This window comes from Aotus nancymaae, unplaced genomic scaffold (assembly GCF_030222135.1).
Source record: "Aotus nancymaae isolate 86718 unplaced genomic scaffold, 86718_ANA_hifiasm-v0.15.2.pri h1tg000059l, whole genome shotgun sequence".
NCBI classification, from domain to species: Eukaryota; Metazoa; Chordata; class Mammalia; order Primates; family Aotidae; genus Aotus; species Aotus nancymaae.
Genome location: NW_026988473.1, coordinates 72,879,203 through 72,894,919, shown reverse-complemented (window position 1 = coordinate 72,894,919; position 15,717 = coordinate 72,879,203). Strand labels below are relative to the sequence as shown.

Genomic DNA, 15,717 nt, shown 5'->3' with positions numbered 1-15,717 from the left:
GTATATATATATATGTAATGCATAAAATGGTGGGTAAATTTTTTATAAAGAATAGATATACAGTGAAAATGGCTAACAAAACAAACCAATAAGAAATAATTCCATTTTGAAATTGTTTTCATGACGTTTATCTTTTCACAGCTTGATGTTTGTTTTTCTTTTGACAGAACGATTTCGAGATTTACTACTGCCTCCATCTAGTCAAGACTCCGAAATTCTGCCCTTCATTCAATCTAGAAATTATCCCAAGTAAGCAAAGGGAGTTTACTGGGTTTTGATAAGGCAATGGGCATAGTTCTGGGAGAGATTTGGGCCAGCAAAGACAAAATGTAATATTTCTTGAGATTTTCTGAAAATTCTGAATAACTTACCTTAACTAACTAAGATATCTTCTGCAATATAATCTCTCGGGCTCTTTGCAGCTGGGTCGTAGAAGAAAGACTTACTTTTAATTGCAACGTAGCTTTGATTGAGGAGCTGCTGCACAGTGTGGGCAATAAGCTTTGTTCATCTGTGTCTGGTTCTTTTGGCTTGTTGCTGTATCAACAGGGACAGTATTTTGTTGGTGATACTTCATCTGGTTTTCTATTTACTGTCCTTTAAATGAAAGGATTCATTTATATTGTAGCAAGTCATTTTCAAAATAGCCATAGGCTAGGTATGATTTTAACAATCTCTATATATTCTTATTTATGTTGAAAAATCGAAGTGAAATCTTCTGGCCCTTTGTTATATGAGGCAGATGTTTTCTTCTCACTCATGCCCTAAGCATACTACCTTGTTGAGGGAATATGCCTTCATCTTCCTGAAGGTTAAGGAAATACAAGGCTTCTATAACACATCTCCTTCCCTAAAAGCTGATGCGTGCTGAATCTTGATCCTTCCTGTGGCCTCTTGGGGCCTCCTCTATGAGTGTTTAACTTTCTTTAATAGTTAGTATGCAACAGGCTAAAGAATGAATAAACTAATATCCGAAATACAAAAGAAAGGCCATCAACTTAAAGGAATACAATTTGGTTTATATATATTTCATCTAATCACTATGCCAAATCTTTGATTGCTTCGAGAGTTTTTTTCAAGTATTCATAAGCTTTGCTTTCTGGGGAAATTATTATTTTCCCTTTAATACTTAGCTTTGATAATGCTTACTTAATTATAATCACAAAAATAAATATAGAATCCTAATTATATTGCTCGTGCATTGTTTCAAATATTGATCCAGGCTTAATTTTTAGCAATAAACTTTCAGTCCCCTGATAACACACACAAAGACATGCATGTGCCTATACAGCCTTGCATGTGCCTATACAGCCTTGCATGTGCCTATACAGCCTTGCATGCATACTTTGCTCTATATCTACATGTTGACGAGCAGCATGAAAGTGCCCAAAAGGTTTGATGCACATCTGTTAGTATTGTTACTCACAGCAGCTGTTGGCAGAAGATGATGATGCCTGCTTTTCAGTCTCTTAGGCTTTCTGTTCGCCTAATGCCTTTGCTTGAAGAGGGTAGTCACAGGAATTTCTCAGGTGGTTATCTATTTGCAGCTACAGGAATACCTCAGAGATTTTGTGGATATGATTCTAGACCACTGCAACAAAGTGAATACTGCAATAAAGCTGTCATACTTTTTATTTTAGTTTCTCAGTGCACATAAAAGCAATTTTAACACTATGCTATAGTCTTTTAAATGTGCAGTAGCTCAGATGTGTCTAGAAATACTAATTATATCCCTTAATTAAAATACACTTTATTGTTAAAAATGCAAAGAATCATCTAAGCCTTCAGCAAGTCATAAACTTTATGCTGGTAGAGAATCTTTCCCTGATGTCGATGGTTGCAGACTGATTGGGATGGTGGTTGTTAAAACTTGGACTACCTGCATGTATTTCTTAGGATAGAACAATTGATGCTTGCTGCATCAATTGGCTCTTCCTTTTACAAAAGAGTTCTCTGTAGCATGTGATGCTGTTTGATAGCATTTTATCCACAGCATAACTTCTCTCAAAATTGAACTCAGTCCTCTCAAGCCCTGCTGCTACTTCATCAAGTAAATTGATGTAATATTCTAAATCTTTTGTTGTCATTTCAGCATTTTCATAGCTTCCTCAGCAGGAGTAGATTTTATCTCAAAAAAACTGCTTTCTTCCTGTAATCCCAGCACTTGGAGGGCCGAGGCAGGTGGATCACATGAGGTCAGGAGTTCAAGACCAGCCTGGCCAACATGAAGAAACCCAATCTCTACTAAAAATATAAAAATTAGCCTCGTGTGGTAGCATACACCTGTAGTCCCAGCTACTTGGGAGGCTGAGGCGGGAGAATTGCTTGAATCTAGGAGGTGGAGGTTGCAGTGAGCTGAGATTGTGCCACTGCACTCCTTCTGGGCAACAGAGTGAAACTCCATCTCAGAAAAAATAAAAATAAAAATAAAAAACTACTTTATTTGCTCATCCATTATAAGCAACTCCTCATTTATTCAAATTATGTCATGAGATTACAATAATTCAATCATATCTTCAGGCTCCACTTGTAATTGTAGTTCTCTGTTTACACTATGTCTGTAGTTAGTTCCTCCACTGAAGTCATAGACCCCTCAAAGTTTTCCATGAGGGCTCAAGTCACTTCTTCCAAACTCCTATTAATGCTGATAGTATGACTTCCTCCCATGAATCATGAATGCTCTTAATAATACCTAGAAGGTGAGTAATTTTCAGGATGTTTTTAGATTTACATTGCCCAGATCTAGCAGAAGCATCACTGTCTATGGTAGCTATAGCCTTATGAAATGTATTTCTTAAATAGTAACTGTTGGAAGTCAGAACTTCTCGTTGATTCATGGATTGCAAAATGGATGTAGAGTTAGCAGGCCTGCAAACAACATTCATCTTCTTGTACATCTACATCATAACTCTTGGTTGACTAGGTGCATTGTCAATGAGCAGTAATATTAAACATTTACTTGTATACATTTTTGTGGTACTTATGTAATTTTGATACATGGATAGATTGTGTAGTGGCTAAGTCAGGGCTTCTAGCGTATCCATCACGCAAATAACATACATTGTATCCATTAAGTAATTTCTCATCATTCACCCACTTTCTAGCCCCCTACCCTGCCACAACCTTTCAGGTCTCCGTTGTCTGTCATTCCATACTCTACATCCATGTGTACACAGCATCTGGCTCCCACTTCTAAGTGAGAACATGGAGTGTTTGACTTTCTGTGTCTGAGTTATTTCATTCAGGGTAATGGCCTCCAGTTTTATCCATGTTGCTGCAAAAGTCATTATTTTGTTCTTTTTTGTTGCTGAATAGTATTTCATTATGTATATATACTGTTTTTCTTTTTTTATCCAATCATCCACTGATGGACACTGAGGTTGATTCCATTTCATTTGTATTGTTCTGGTGTGAGCTTTGCTTACTGCTTGTGTGAGCAGTAATATTTTAAATAGAATCTTGGTTTTTTTTTTTTTTCCTGGTTGGTTTAAAATATTCAGTAAACCATGCTATCTATAAACAGATGTGTTTTCATCTGGACTCTGTTGTTTCACTTATAGAGCACAGACAGAGTAGATTTAGCAAAATTCTTATGGGCCTTCAGTTTTTCAGAATGGTAGATGAGCATTGACTTCAACTTAAATTGACCAGCTGCATTAGTCCATAGACAAGAGTCAGCCTGTCGTTGGAATCTTTGAAGCCAGGCATTGACTGCTCCTCTCCGGCTGTGAACACCGTAGATGGCATCTACCACTTGAGGGCTGTTTTGTCCACGTTGAAAATCTGTTGTTTAGTGCGGTCACCTTCATCTATTATCTCATCTGGATCTTCTGGATAATATGCTGCAGCTTCTCCAGCAGCATTTGCTGCTTCACTTTGAACTTTTATATTATAGAGATGGCTTCTTTTCTTAAGCCTCATGAACCAACCTCTTCCAGCTTCAGACTTTTCTTCTGCAGCTTCTACATCTCTGACAGGCTTCATGGACTAGAATAGAGTTAGGGCCTTGTTCTGCATTAGTCTTTGGCTTAAGGAAATGTTGTGTTGTGGCTGATTTAATCATCCAGACCACTAAAACTTTCTCCTTATCAGCAGTAAGACTGTTTTTCTTTCTTATTATTCATGTGTTCACTGAAGGAGCACTTTTAATTATCTTCAAAACCTTTTTCCCTTGTATACGCAATTTGGCTCACTGCCACAAGAAGCCTAACTTTATGCCTATCTCAGCTTTCAACATGCCTTCCTCTCTAAGCTTAATCGTGTCTAGATTTTGATAGAAGTAAGAGACTTGTTACTCTTCCTTTCACTTGAAACTTAGAGTTAGTAACTGACCTAAATTCAATATTGTTTTGTCTCAGCGAATAGGATGGTCCCAGGTAAGGGAAGGATAATGACAAATGGTTAGTGGGTGCAGTCAGAACACGCACATTTATTTATCATTCCAGATAACTGAAAGTTGAAGAGTTTGTAGCTTTGTAACATAAAAAAAATTCTGGAAAGTTAAAAAATGAGTCAAACAATTAGAATTTATTTCATTCACAACCACAGGTATATATATCTACATTGAGATTTTTACCTCATTTTTCTGGTTGAAATATGTTTTGAGACCTAAAATATGGGTTACAACGCAACTTCATTGCCCTATAAAGTTATATCATGTCACAGAGTGATATTTACAGAGCATAGCATGACCGACATAGATCATAGCATCACTGACATAGATTCATTGTGCACTGGTTAGTGTGAGCTGTGGTAATTTGGATTTGGTCTGGGGTCTCTATTTCCTCAACATAGTGTCCCTATAATCTTTAGCTTCCTGTTACCAAGAGACATCTAACAAATAATGAAATATGGAAACGTGTGTCCTTTATTTAGATAAAAAATATTCATGAAGAGAACTATTTCTGAAATGTATATGTGTATGTGTGTATATATTTAAGGGAAAGCCATTTAAAAAATATCAACTGCAATGGTGCTTGGAAACATTCTTCTAAAATACAAGAATGTTCATTAATCACATTTCTACATTTGTGAACTCTTATCTGACCCATTACCAAAGCCAGGGCATTCATTCTCATCAGGATGTAATTGTAGACATTGCTCCGTGAAAATTCTCAGAGCAGGAATAGGTGTGACAGTTGTCAGAAAGAGACAGATGAGTGGAAAGGAATAAAAAAAGATCGTGCATCTAATACAAAGTGCATATTGTTGATTTGTAGGTTGAAGGAAACCAGTGGAGATGAAGAAATAAATTTTATTGCTAATGAACTCTGAAGGATTTAGGTTCATAACATACGTAGTCTAGAGAGTAGTTACATTTTTATCCTTATCAGTACAGCATGGATATGTAAAATGGTTAAGTACATCCGGCATAATTTTATCCACAAATTACTTGCAACCATTTTGGCAATTAAGCCCACAAAACATGACCCAATGGCTCTGGAAGTTTTAATCAAAATGTGTGTTAAAATATTGTGAAAATACGAGAATGAACTATTTCTACTCGGTTCTCATAAAGATCAAATTCTCTGAGTTGCTTAACATCAGAACTGTTTAGAGAGACAAATATCATTTATGACAAATTTTAGAGCTGTTCTACTTTGACTTGGTTTGCTATCAAAGAACAACTTTGATCATTTGGACAATAAAAACGATGTCCTAACTCAATCTCATTTCTAATGGGCTGCTTAAAAATGGCTTCAAATGGTGATTTTGGGTACTACCCTTAAACTGCAAAGCCTCAGATGACTTTTCCACAGTTGTTATTCAACTTATCCTCCTTTGTCTTTCCTAGGCAAGTTTTGAGTTCCTTTTCTAGCCATCACCTGTCTTCAACAATTTCTGTTCAGTCTGCATGTCTGTAATGTACTTGTCATCTGAGCCTGAGCCAAGTTATTTTCATTCATAATAGTAACACATAATGAACACTACACATGCCAAGAATTGTGCTTTATATGCAGTATGAATCTAATTCTTACTATTCCTTTGTAAGTTAGGTAGTACTGTTTCCCTAATTTTACACGTAAGAGGACTGAAATTCAAAGAGCTAAATGCCCTACCCAAAGTCACATGACAGAGCTAGGTCTCTGATCCAGATTTCTTTGGCTCTTCAAATTATACTTAACTTAGAAGTAGGTGGGTCACTGAGGGATTACTTTCAGGTGACTGAAAACTGTGGATGTGGTCAGCACGTGTGTGCATGCGTGTGCACGCACACATACACTTGGAGTCGGGGTGTAAGGAGAAATGTGGGCAAGGCCTAGAATACCTTATTTTTTTCAGGCAAGGTGTCACTCTGTCACTCAGGCTGTAGTGCAGTGGAGCAAGCACAACCCACTGCAGCCTCAACATTCTGGGCTCAAGCGAACCTCCTGCCTCGGCCTCCAGTGTGGCTAGAACCACAGGTGTGTGCCACCAGGCCTAGCTTATGAGGCATAGGTTTAGGTTGGTGTGCAAAAGTGCAATCTCAGCTCACTGCAACCTCTTCCTCCCAGATTCAAGCAACTCCCCTGTCTCAGCTTCCCAAGTAGCTGGGATTACAGGAGCATGCTAATTTTTATAATTTTAGTAGAAATGGGGTTTCTCCATGTTGGCCAGGCTGGTCTTGAACTTCTGTTTCTGATGATCCACTTGCCTCGGCCTCCCAAAGTGCTGGGATTACAGGCATGAGCCACCATGCCCAGCCAGAGACATAGGTCTTGTCACATTGCTATCACAGGCCTGGTTTTTGTTGCACAGGCTGGTCTTGAATGCCTACTCTCAAGCAATTGTCCCACCTCAGCCTCCCAAAATGTTGGGATTGCAGATGTGAGCCACTGCATCTAGCTTGGACTGCCACTTAAATGATCTTGGACTTTGTTGTAAAGACAACGAAGATCCACGAAAGGATTTTAAGCCCAGGAGAAAGATAATTAGACTTACATTTTTATAAGTTTCTTATGGAACTAAAGAGGGACATGGGGCCAGCACATTAGCTAGTTGGCGATTTCATATTCAGGCAGGAAGTGATAATGAATTCATACTGTGGTAATAGTGATATGAAAGATCAGATAGATGTCTAAGGGTCTTAGGCAGCATAATTAACAGAATGAGATGACTATTAGGCAAGGAGAGGAGGAGAGAGAGGGAGAAGGAAAGAGCTTTGGGTGACTTCAAGCTTTTTCACTTGAGTCACGTTCTGGTTTAAGTTTTCATGATGGAGGTAGAGTGGCAATCTGAGCATCTTTATGTTGACTGTTTGTTGCATATTACAACTGATGATAATGGAGATACATTCCTTCTAATGTGGCTTTGAGGAATGCCCAATGCTTCACATAATTCTTTCTTGTAAGTCTTTGTGATATTTAAATAAAATCATAGAAAGCACCTGGCCTCTTGCAAAAGTGAATTCTCATCACCATTCTCATAGTCAGCTCTGTTCTGCCATTTCTCAAAGCTATTGCTTGCCTCAGGGCAGGGGGAAAGGCTCTACCATGTGGGCTGCTTTTATGTCTTCAGTCCATTCTAGATCCTGTCCGAAGGATTGCATTGTCCTGTCTGGTAGAGATGGCTCTGGGTGATACGCTCTGCTTGGAATAGTCAGGAAGGAGCCCTTTCCCTTGTGTGGCTTCCTATTTGTGGTAAGGTTATTCTAATACACTTTCTACAAGCACAGTAATTCATAAGATTTTCCACACTATACATATTGTCCTTCGTTAAAGAATTACTATCTTTCATCTTCTTATCCATAAAGTTAGGCTTTCTTTTACACAGTATGTGAAATTCCAGTACCTGCATGGCAGGAGATCTAAAGGGTAGTATTCTGACTAGAGTGTGGAATGTAATTATAAAAAAGCCTAACGCCATTGGTATTTGCAAATCTAGGCAAGTAAGATGTCCAAAGGTCAGCTGGTAGTGGATCCCAACCCCTGGGCGGAGATTCACAAGGAAAAACCCTGTCATCAGGATTGTAAAACTGACGCTTTGCTTAAACTGTAAAGATTTTGGCTCAGAGATGTAAGTCAAGAACTGTGTTAGTGCAAGCCTGATGAGCAAGCAATAAACACGCCATAGTTCTGACTGAGAGCACCACTCCTTCCTGACTCAGATAAGAATTGGTTGAAGGATAGAGACAAGCTGAGCCTAAAGCTGGAGGTTAGGTGGCTGAAATCACAGAACAAGTTGGGGAAGTAGCCACTTTCTGGAGATAGATTAAGCACATGTGGCTCTCCGTCTAGTGCCTTTGAGAGCCATTTACTTTCTTTGCTACCCCATCCTGCGTTCAGCTGAATACATCTTTTCAGACTCTTTAGTTTTTAGGTTTGAGGGAATTTTGTTGTTTATTTGGGGTTTGTTTTATTATTTTTAGGCAGAAATTGTCAGTTGACAAAGGAGCCTGAAGTCCTTCCTTTGTTAAAAATTGTATATTAAATGCATCAATTCATAATGGTTATGGGAATATAATTATAATTTTGATAGTATGATTGTTTTATAGGGACTCCTTGCCAAAGAGTTTTTATCCTTGCAGACCTTAAATTAATTAATTTCTAAGGCCTTGACTGAATCATTCAGAATTCCAAGAGATAAACATCAAAATGTTTTTTTCCCAACAATGTTAACATGAGATTGAATTAGATAATAATTACAAATTAGTGTAAGTGGGATTGAGTTCTTGATTTGGCTCTCAGCTTGAACGTTTTTGGTATATAGAAATGTTGCTGAGTTTTGTATATTGACTTTGTATACTGAAACTACTGAAGTCATTTATCAGTTCTCTTGGCAGAGTCATTAGGGTTTTCTAGGTATAGAAGCAAATCATCAGCGAAGATGGATAGTATGACTTCTTTTCCTAATTGGATGCCTTTTCTTTCTTTTTCCTGCTTGATTGCTCTGGCTAGGACTTCCAGTGCTCTGCTGAATAGGAGTGGTAAGGGTGGGCATCCTTGCCTTGCTCTGGTTCTCAAGGGAAATATACCCATCTCTTGCCAGTTCAGGATGCTGTTGGTTGTGGGTTTGTGATAGCTGGTGCTTATTTTCTTGAGGTATGTTCTTCATATGCCTAGTTTATTGAGGGTTTTTACCATAAAGGACTTTGGATTTTATCGAAAACTTTTTCTGCATCTATTGAGACTATAATAAGTTACTCGTTTTTATTTCTGTTTATGTGCAAAACCAGAAAAGTAAACATTGGGTACACATGGACATGAAGATGGGCATAATAGACACTGGGGAATGCAAGATGGGGGAGCGAGAGGGGCAGAGATTGAAAATTACCTATGGGGTATTATGCTTACGAACTGGGTGACAGATCTAGTCATACTCCAAACCTAAGCATCACACAATATACCTTTGTAACAAACCTGCACATCTACCCCAATTCTAAAATAAAAGTTGAAAAAAAAATTACATATTAATTACAGAGAGTTCTTAGCCCTCTGCTGGTAAGGTTTTTTTTCCTTAAATTGTTGCTAAAGCTCAGGGTGTTAAAGTCCCTCCAACCTCCCACAACTCTTAACACAAAGGTTAAGGTAGGACACTTACCATTACACAGATGCTCCTCAATGTACTGTGGGATTAGTCCCTATAAACCCATCATAAATGGAAAGTACTTTAACTTGAGAATGCATTTAATACATTTAATTTACAGATCATCATAGCTTAGCCTAGGTTACCTTAAACATTCTCAGAACACTCACGTTAGCCTACTGTTGGGCCACGCAAAGCCTGACTTACTCAATGCAGTGCATTGAATGCTGTACTCTGTAGAGTACAGTATTGGTTGTTTAAGCTCATGATCATGTGTCTGACTGGAAGTTGTGGCAGCTGCCCAGCATCATGAGAGAACATTGTACCAAATACCACTAGTCCAGGAAAGAGTCAAGATTCAAAATTTTACGTGTAGTTTCTACTGAATACATACTGCTTTCACTCCATCATAAAGTCAAAAAATTTTAAATTGAAGCATCCTAAGTTGGGTACCCCCTGTGTTTCAAATCACCACCTGCACCAGCTCACTCCTCACCCTCCTTACCGCCTCTGTCAGCAGCATCAGTAGCGCCTGGGGGATGGTGGACACTACAATCCTCAGACTTCTGAGTCAGCAAGTCTCGGGGTAGGGCCTAGCATTCTGTGTTTTAACAAGTCCTCCAGGAAATTCTGATACACACTAAAATTTGAAAACCATCAAGGGAAAGCCATCGCAGGCTTTTTACACTCACTCCTTTTGCTTGTTATTTCTATTGATAAGAGTCTCTCCTGAGACTCGAATGATCTAAAACTGAAGTACCATCCTCTCCTGAGGAATAATCACATTCACTTTTATCCTACATGAAGAGAGAATTGTTAGATGATGGATGTCCCAGAACCTTTATGGTTTTTACCTTTACATACTATCCCTCACCGAAATAATTGGTAATAGTAATGATTATTATCTGATTATTAACAAAATAAGCTTTGGAATAAATCTGAGAATGAATTTAGTAACAGGCCTCCTTCCTTAATATAAGTGTGACCTTAAGAAAAGTATTTAACCTTTTTGAGTTTTAGCTCCCAAGGCAATAAAATAGACACTATACTTTTCCTGTGAAAGTTGTTGTGTGGATTAACAGCGAAGGTATATATAGAACATTCAGTATCAACCCTGGATTAAATGTTCGGCAAAGAGTACTCATTGTTATTATAGCTTATTTTACTTTCTGAGGTAAGGGTCTCGGGAACTTCTTGAAAAAGAAGAATTTTCTGGAAACTGAGTTTTACTCTGTCACCCAGGTAGGAGTGCAGTGGTGTGATCATAACTCACTGCAGTCTCAACCTCCTCGACTCAAGCCATCCTCCTGCCTCAGCCTCCCTAGTACCTGGGCTTACAAGTATGTGCCACCATGCCCAGCTAATATTTAAGACAAGGGTTTCATTACGTTGCTCAGGCTGGGCTCAAAATTCTGCCCTTAAGCAATCCTCTTGCCTCAGCCTCCCAAGGTGCTGGGATTACAGGTGTGAGCCACTGCACCAGGCCCTTGAAATTTTTTATTAATTAAAAGAACTGTTTAAAGTCACAGCTAATCAGAAAAGATTTTAAAGGTAAATAATTTTCCAAAATTTACATTTATATAAACATTAAGTGTATGTAAATTCCAAACCTTTACTTTCAATAATAATATAATATTAATTATATTATTCTTAAATATCTCATATTTATCAGATTCTTACTATGTTCAGTCACCATGTTAAAAGTATATTTGTATTCAGCCACATAAAACAGAAAGGTAGCTTAAAACTCATTAATGTTAATGAACAAATTAAATCAGTTTTTTAAATGTAAATAAGTTTTACTTTCAAGGGAAAAACTTAAATTTCAAAGCATGTTTATATATTTTGGGGTGGATCAGAGAAGAAGATATCTATTATTCTTAGAATTATCTTAGATCCACAATCCATCATAAAGGATCTTTTCATTAGTTATCAACTGAAGTTTATAAATGTGTCAAGTTGATTTCATCTCTGCTGTTAGAGCAAGACTTTGAAGAGTTGCCTTTAATTTCTACAGTCTGGTTACCTATATTATGATAATAGTAACAGCATTCTTTTTTTTATTTTACCTTTTAGATTGACAAATATAACTGTATTATATACAACATGAGTTTTTTAAAATTATTATTATAATTTAAGTTCTGGGGTACATGTGCAGAACATGCAGGTTTGTTACATAGGAATACATGTGCTATGATGGTTTGCTGTATCCATCACCCCATCATCTACATTAGGTATTTCCCCTGATGCCATCTCTCCTCTATCCCCCCACTGCCTTCTATCCCTCACTTAGTCCCCCACCCCAGATAGGCCTGGTGTGTTATGTTCCCCTCTCTGTGTGCATGTGTTCTCATTGTTTAACACCCACTTATGAGTGAGAACATGTGGGGTTGGTTTTCTATTCTTGTGTTAGTTTGCTGAGAGTGATGGTTTCCAGCTTTATCCATGTCCCTGCAAAGGACATTAACTCCTCCTTTTTTATGGCTGCATAGTATTTCATGGTGTATATGTGCCACATTTTATTTATCCAGTCTATCCTTGATGGGCATTAGAGTTGGTTCCAAGTCTTTGCTATTGTGAACAGTGCCACAATAAACATTCGTGTGCGTGTGTCTTATAATAGAATGCTTTATAATCCTTTGGGTATATACCCAGTAATGGGATTGCTGGGTCAAATGATATTTCTATTTCTAGATCCTTGAGGAATTGCTACACATTCTTTTAAAGACCATGTACTAGTATAGGGAGAAAGTCACTGCTCCTAAATTCAAGGCAGTATATTCTGCACATTAATCAGATTAAACATGTAAAAAAGTGATTCAAGCAGTTTCTGTTTCCATCTCCCTCAAAAAACTAGATGTTGCAAAGTAATCAATTACTGGTAAATTTTATCTTCCTATTTTTTCCAAGAAAAGCAGAATTTTGTCTCGCCTGATACAAAAAAAAAAAAAAAAAGCATTTCAAATGAAAAACAACTGATTCTCGAAGGGCCTTAAAACCAATTCCCATCTACATTTCCCAGCTCATACTGGACTTAGCCCATTTCTTACATTGATGCTGGGCCCCGCAGAAGGCCTGTCAGTATCCTGTAGGCACTCAGTGATGCTGTTAACAAAGCGTATTTCTGATATTTGTGTGGCCCTCTACAATCTATGCAGACAATTTTTTTTTTCTGTAGCATCACATCTTATTGACCCTTTTATAGATGAAGGAAATCCAGGTTAGAGAGGACAAGTAACTTGTCTGGAATCCCATCCCAATAAATGACTAGAACGCTGAGTTCTAGTTGTCCTGTCCAAAGTTATTTCAAAACACCAAAGAGTAGCTTTGTGGGGAGTGGGGAGGGTGTGTATGTGGGTGTGTAGCTCAGAAAGCAGATGAGTAGGAAGGAGGGGGTACTGGCCAAAATATAGTCACACAGCCAAAACAGATGTAGGGAGTCTGAGAAATGTAGTATTTTGGCTGGACATTTTGCTTCCCTAAATAAAATTAATTTTCTGTTACTAAGAAATAATGAGAGGATGAATATTTTATGAACAATTAGCAGTTCTATTGCAGTTAAGAAGGATCTCTCTATTCTCTCTCTTTCTCTGTCACACACACACACATACACACACACACTTGAATATATAAACATGAGCACAATCACAAAGGAAGATCTGAGTAATTAGAGCCTCAGGTCTTCCTTTGTGATTGTGCTTTACAGATAAAGAACTGTCAGTTCATAAGTAAAGCTCTATACTTATGAACAACTAGGGCAAGAGAAGGAACAGTGTTAGATTCTTTTCCTTATTCCTACTATTTTTCTGTTCACATAGTACATGTTTAAGTATTTCGATTACTGATCTAGCCACTGAAAAAATATTTATTGAATTTAGACACAGAAAAGCAATCCTTATTTTAACTTAGTCAAATGTAGTAATCTAATATGATCAGAACTTTAACTTGTCCTCAGCTATCTGGAATGATCATATTTATATTACTCTGTACCTTTAATTAGTGGTTTCCTCTAAAAAGGCATACTTACAGGCAGATGTACTTGTTTTAATATTGACACTTCATAAACAACATTTGTTACTCCTTTAGGCTGATCACTATAAGAAACAGGGAAATAAGGCCTGAGCCATCACAAAGTTTAGAGATTGTATTCATCATGTTTGCTACATGGCACAGAAAATTAATTTAACTTATTTCATTTTTTTCCCACCTGTGTCTGACTGGTCTACAGGCTGTATATTGATGGTCCTTTTGGAAGTCCATTTGAGGAATCACTGAACTATGAGGTCAGCCTGTGCGTGGCTGGAGGCATCGGAGTAACTCCATTTGCATCAATACTCAACACCCTGCTGTATGTCATTTGGATCTACTTTATTAATCCAAATAGAGAACTGCCAGTATTTCAGATATCTTTTTAGTATAAAACAGTTCCTTATTAAATTATTCTACTTGTTGATCAAGGATCTCCATTTACTGATTAATGAAGATAACCATTCAGAGATTCTCAGCATGTGGTCTGTGGCTCCTAGCATACGCTCTTGTGACATATCACAGTTATGCACTCCTCTGTCCTTTTCCTCTGTTAAAAGTCATTCACCTCCATCCTTCATTTCTCTATATCCTCATCAGTGGTAAGTGATTCTACTCATTCATTCAGTCAACAAATACTTTTGAGCACCCATGTGCCAATAGGTCTTATAGGTATTGGGAAGACAGCAATGAATGAAAACAGAGTTCCTGCCATTAAAAAGCTTACATTCAAATGAGGCAGGTGAAAAATAAAGCAATAAACATAAATAAAATTATTTCAGAAAATATAAGAATTATGACAAAAGGAAGACATTAATGGACATGGAAAACAGGGCTGGGTTTATTTTTGAAGTATGGTCAGGGAAAGCTTTTCTGAGATGACAAATGAACACATCATTCCTTCATTTATTACTTAGCAAATTTACAACAGACTAAAAGTAACTTCAAAGATGAAATTGCAGCTGGATACATTGGCTCATGCCTGTTACCCTAGCTCTTTGGGAGGCCGAGGTTGATGGATTACTTGAGGCCAGGAGTTCAAGACCAGCCTTTCCAACATGGTGAAACCCCGTCTCTACTAACAATACAAAAATCAGCCAGGCATGGTTGCACATACCTGTAATCCTAGCTACTTGGGAGGCTGAGGCATGAGAACTGCTTGAATGAACGTGGGAGGTGGAGGTTGTAGTGAGTGGAGATGATGCCACTGCACTCCAGCCTGGGTGACAGAGCAAAACTCTGCCAAAAAAAAAAGGTGGCGGGGGGGGGGGGGGGAATTGACCAGGAAATACTAAACTAAAACTTATTTTAGTTTCAAGATTATAAGCAAAAGTTAAAAGTTAATTGATGACATTCTAATGAAAACACAAAGCAAAATGACAGTAGAAAGTTATTCTCAAATCTATTCCATTTACTTTTCAGGTAGATACAATTTACATTAAACATCTGTTTTTTTGTTTTTTTTTTGGAGTACCAAAAAAGAAATAATAAATTTAAGTGATGTGATTGAATGATATTTCAGTTTTAAATACTAGATGTAAATTTGGTAATTTCTGGCAGTTCTTACAAAAATGACCAAGTTCTAAGCCAGAAATCATTTGTTTCTGACAACACATTACAAGTTATTTGGATACCTAATGTTATGAAAAGGGAAGAACATTTTCTTAACCTCAAACCTACTTTATAAATGGGGATCCAAACTTGGAATTATGAGTTGCTGGAATGCATTACATCGTATGTGATTGTGAAATCTCATTTTTAATGATTTTTAAGAGGGGATAAACAACCAACTCTCTGGAATGGTTTTGGCTCATTTTGCCAAAAAGCCAGAGCAAGACTGGATGACCTTTGGAGCCCTACTCAGTGAGTGATCGAATTTACTGAAATTTGAAAACTTGTTTTTCTGAGATGCAGGGTCCAGTATTATTCTGGTCCAGTTCAGTTATGGAATTCAACTGGAAATGGATCACACTTAAGTTCATTTAATACTTAAACACCTAAATTCATGAAGTATGTCATGTCCTTGAGTCAGTATATTACATATTAAATTCAATTAGGTCTCATGGTAAGTGCTGTATCAGATGCTAGAATGTAAATGACTGATTTTTTCTATTTGTTCCTTACTAATGAAAAGCAAAGTGTCAAGAATATAGGGATTCTTTAATATTTGTGTTTGCCATCCTAATC

The 15,717-nt window shown here is 37.5% G+C and overlaps 1 protein-coding gene across 10 annotated transcripts in view; it reads left to right on the top strand.

Annotated features, from left to right (window-relative positions):
* NOX4 (NADPH oxidase 4) overlaps positions 1-15,717 on the top strand; it is a 154,149-nt gene that overhangs the window by 124,064 nt on the left and 14,368 nt on the right. For 9 of the 10 annotated variants that reach the window (XM_021665640.2, XM_021665639.2, XM_012444854.3 and 6 more), the window contains 2 exons: positions 168-249; positions 13,733-13,852. In XM_021665640.2, coding sequence (XP_021521315.2) covers positions 168-249; positions 13,733-13,852 — 202 coding nt within the window. The remainder of the gene's footprint in view (positions 1-167; positions 250-13,732; positions 13,853-15,717) is intronic. The other variant, XM_012444856.3, reaches the window with a different exon arrangement.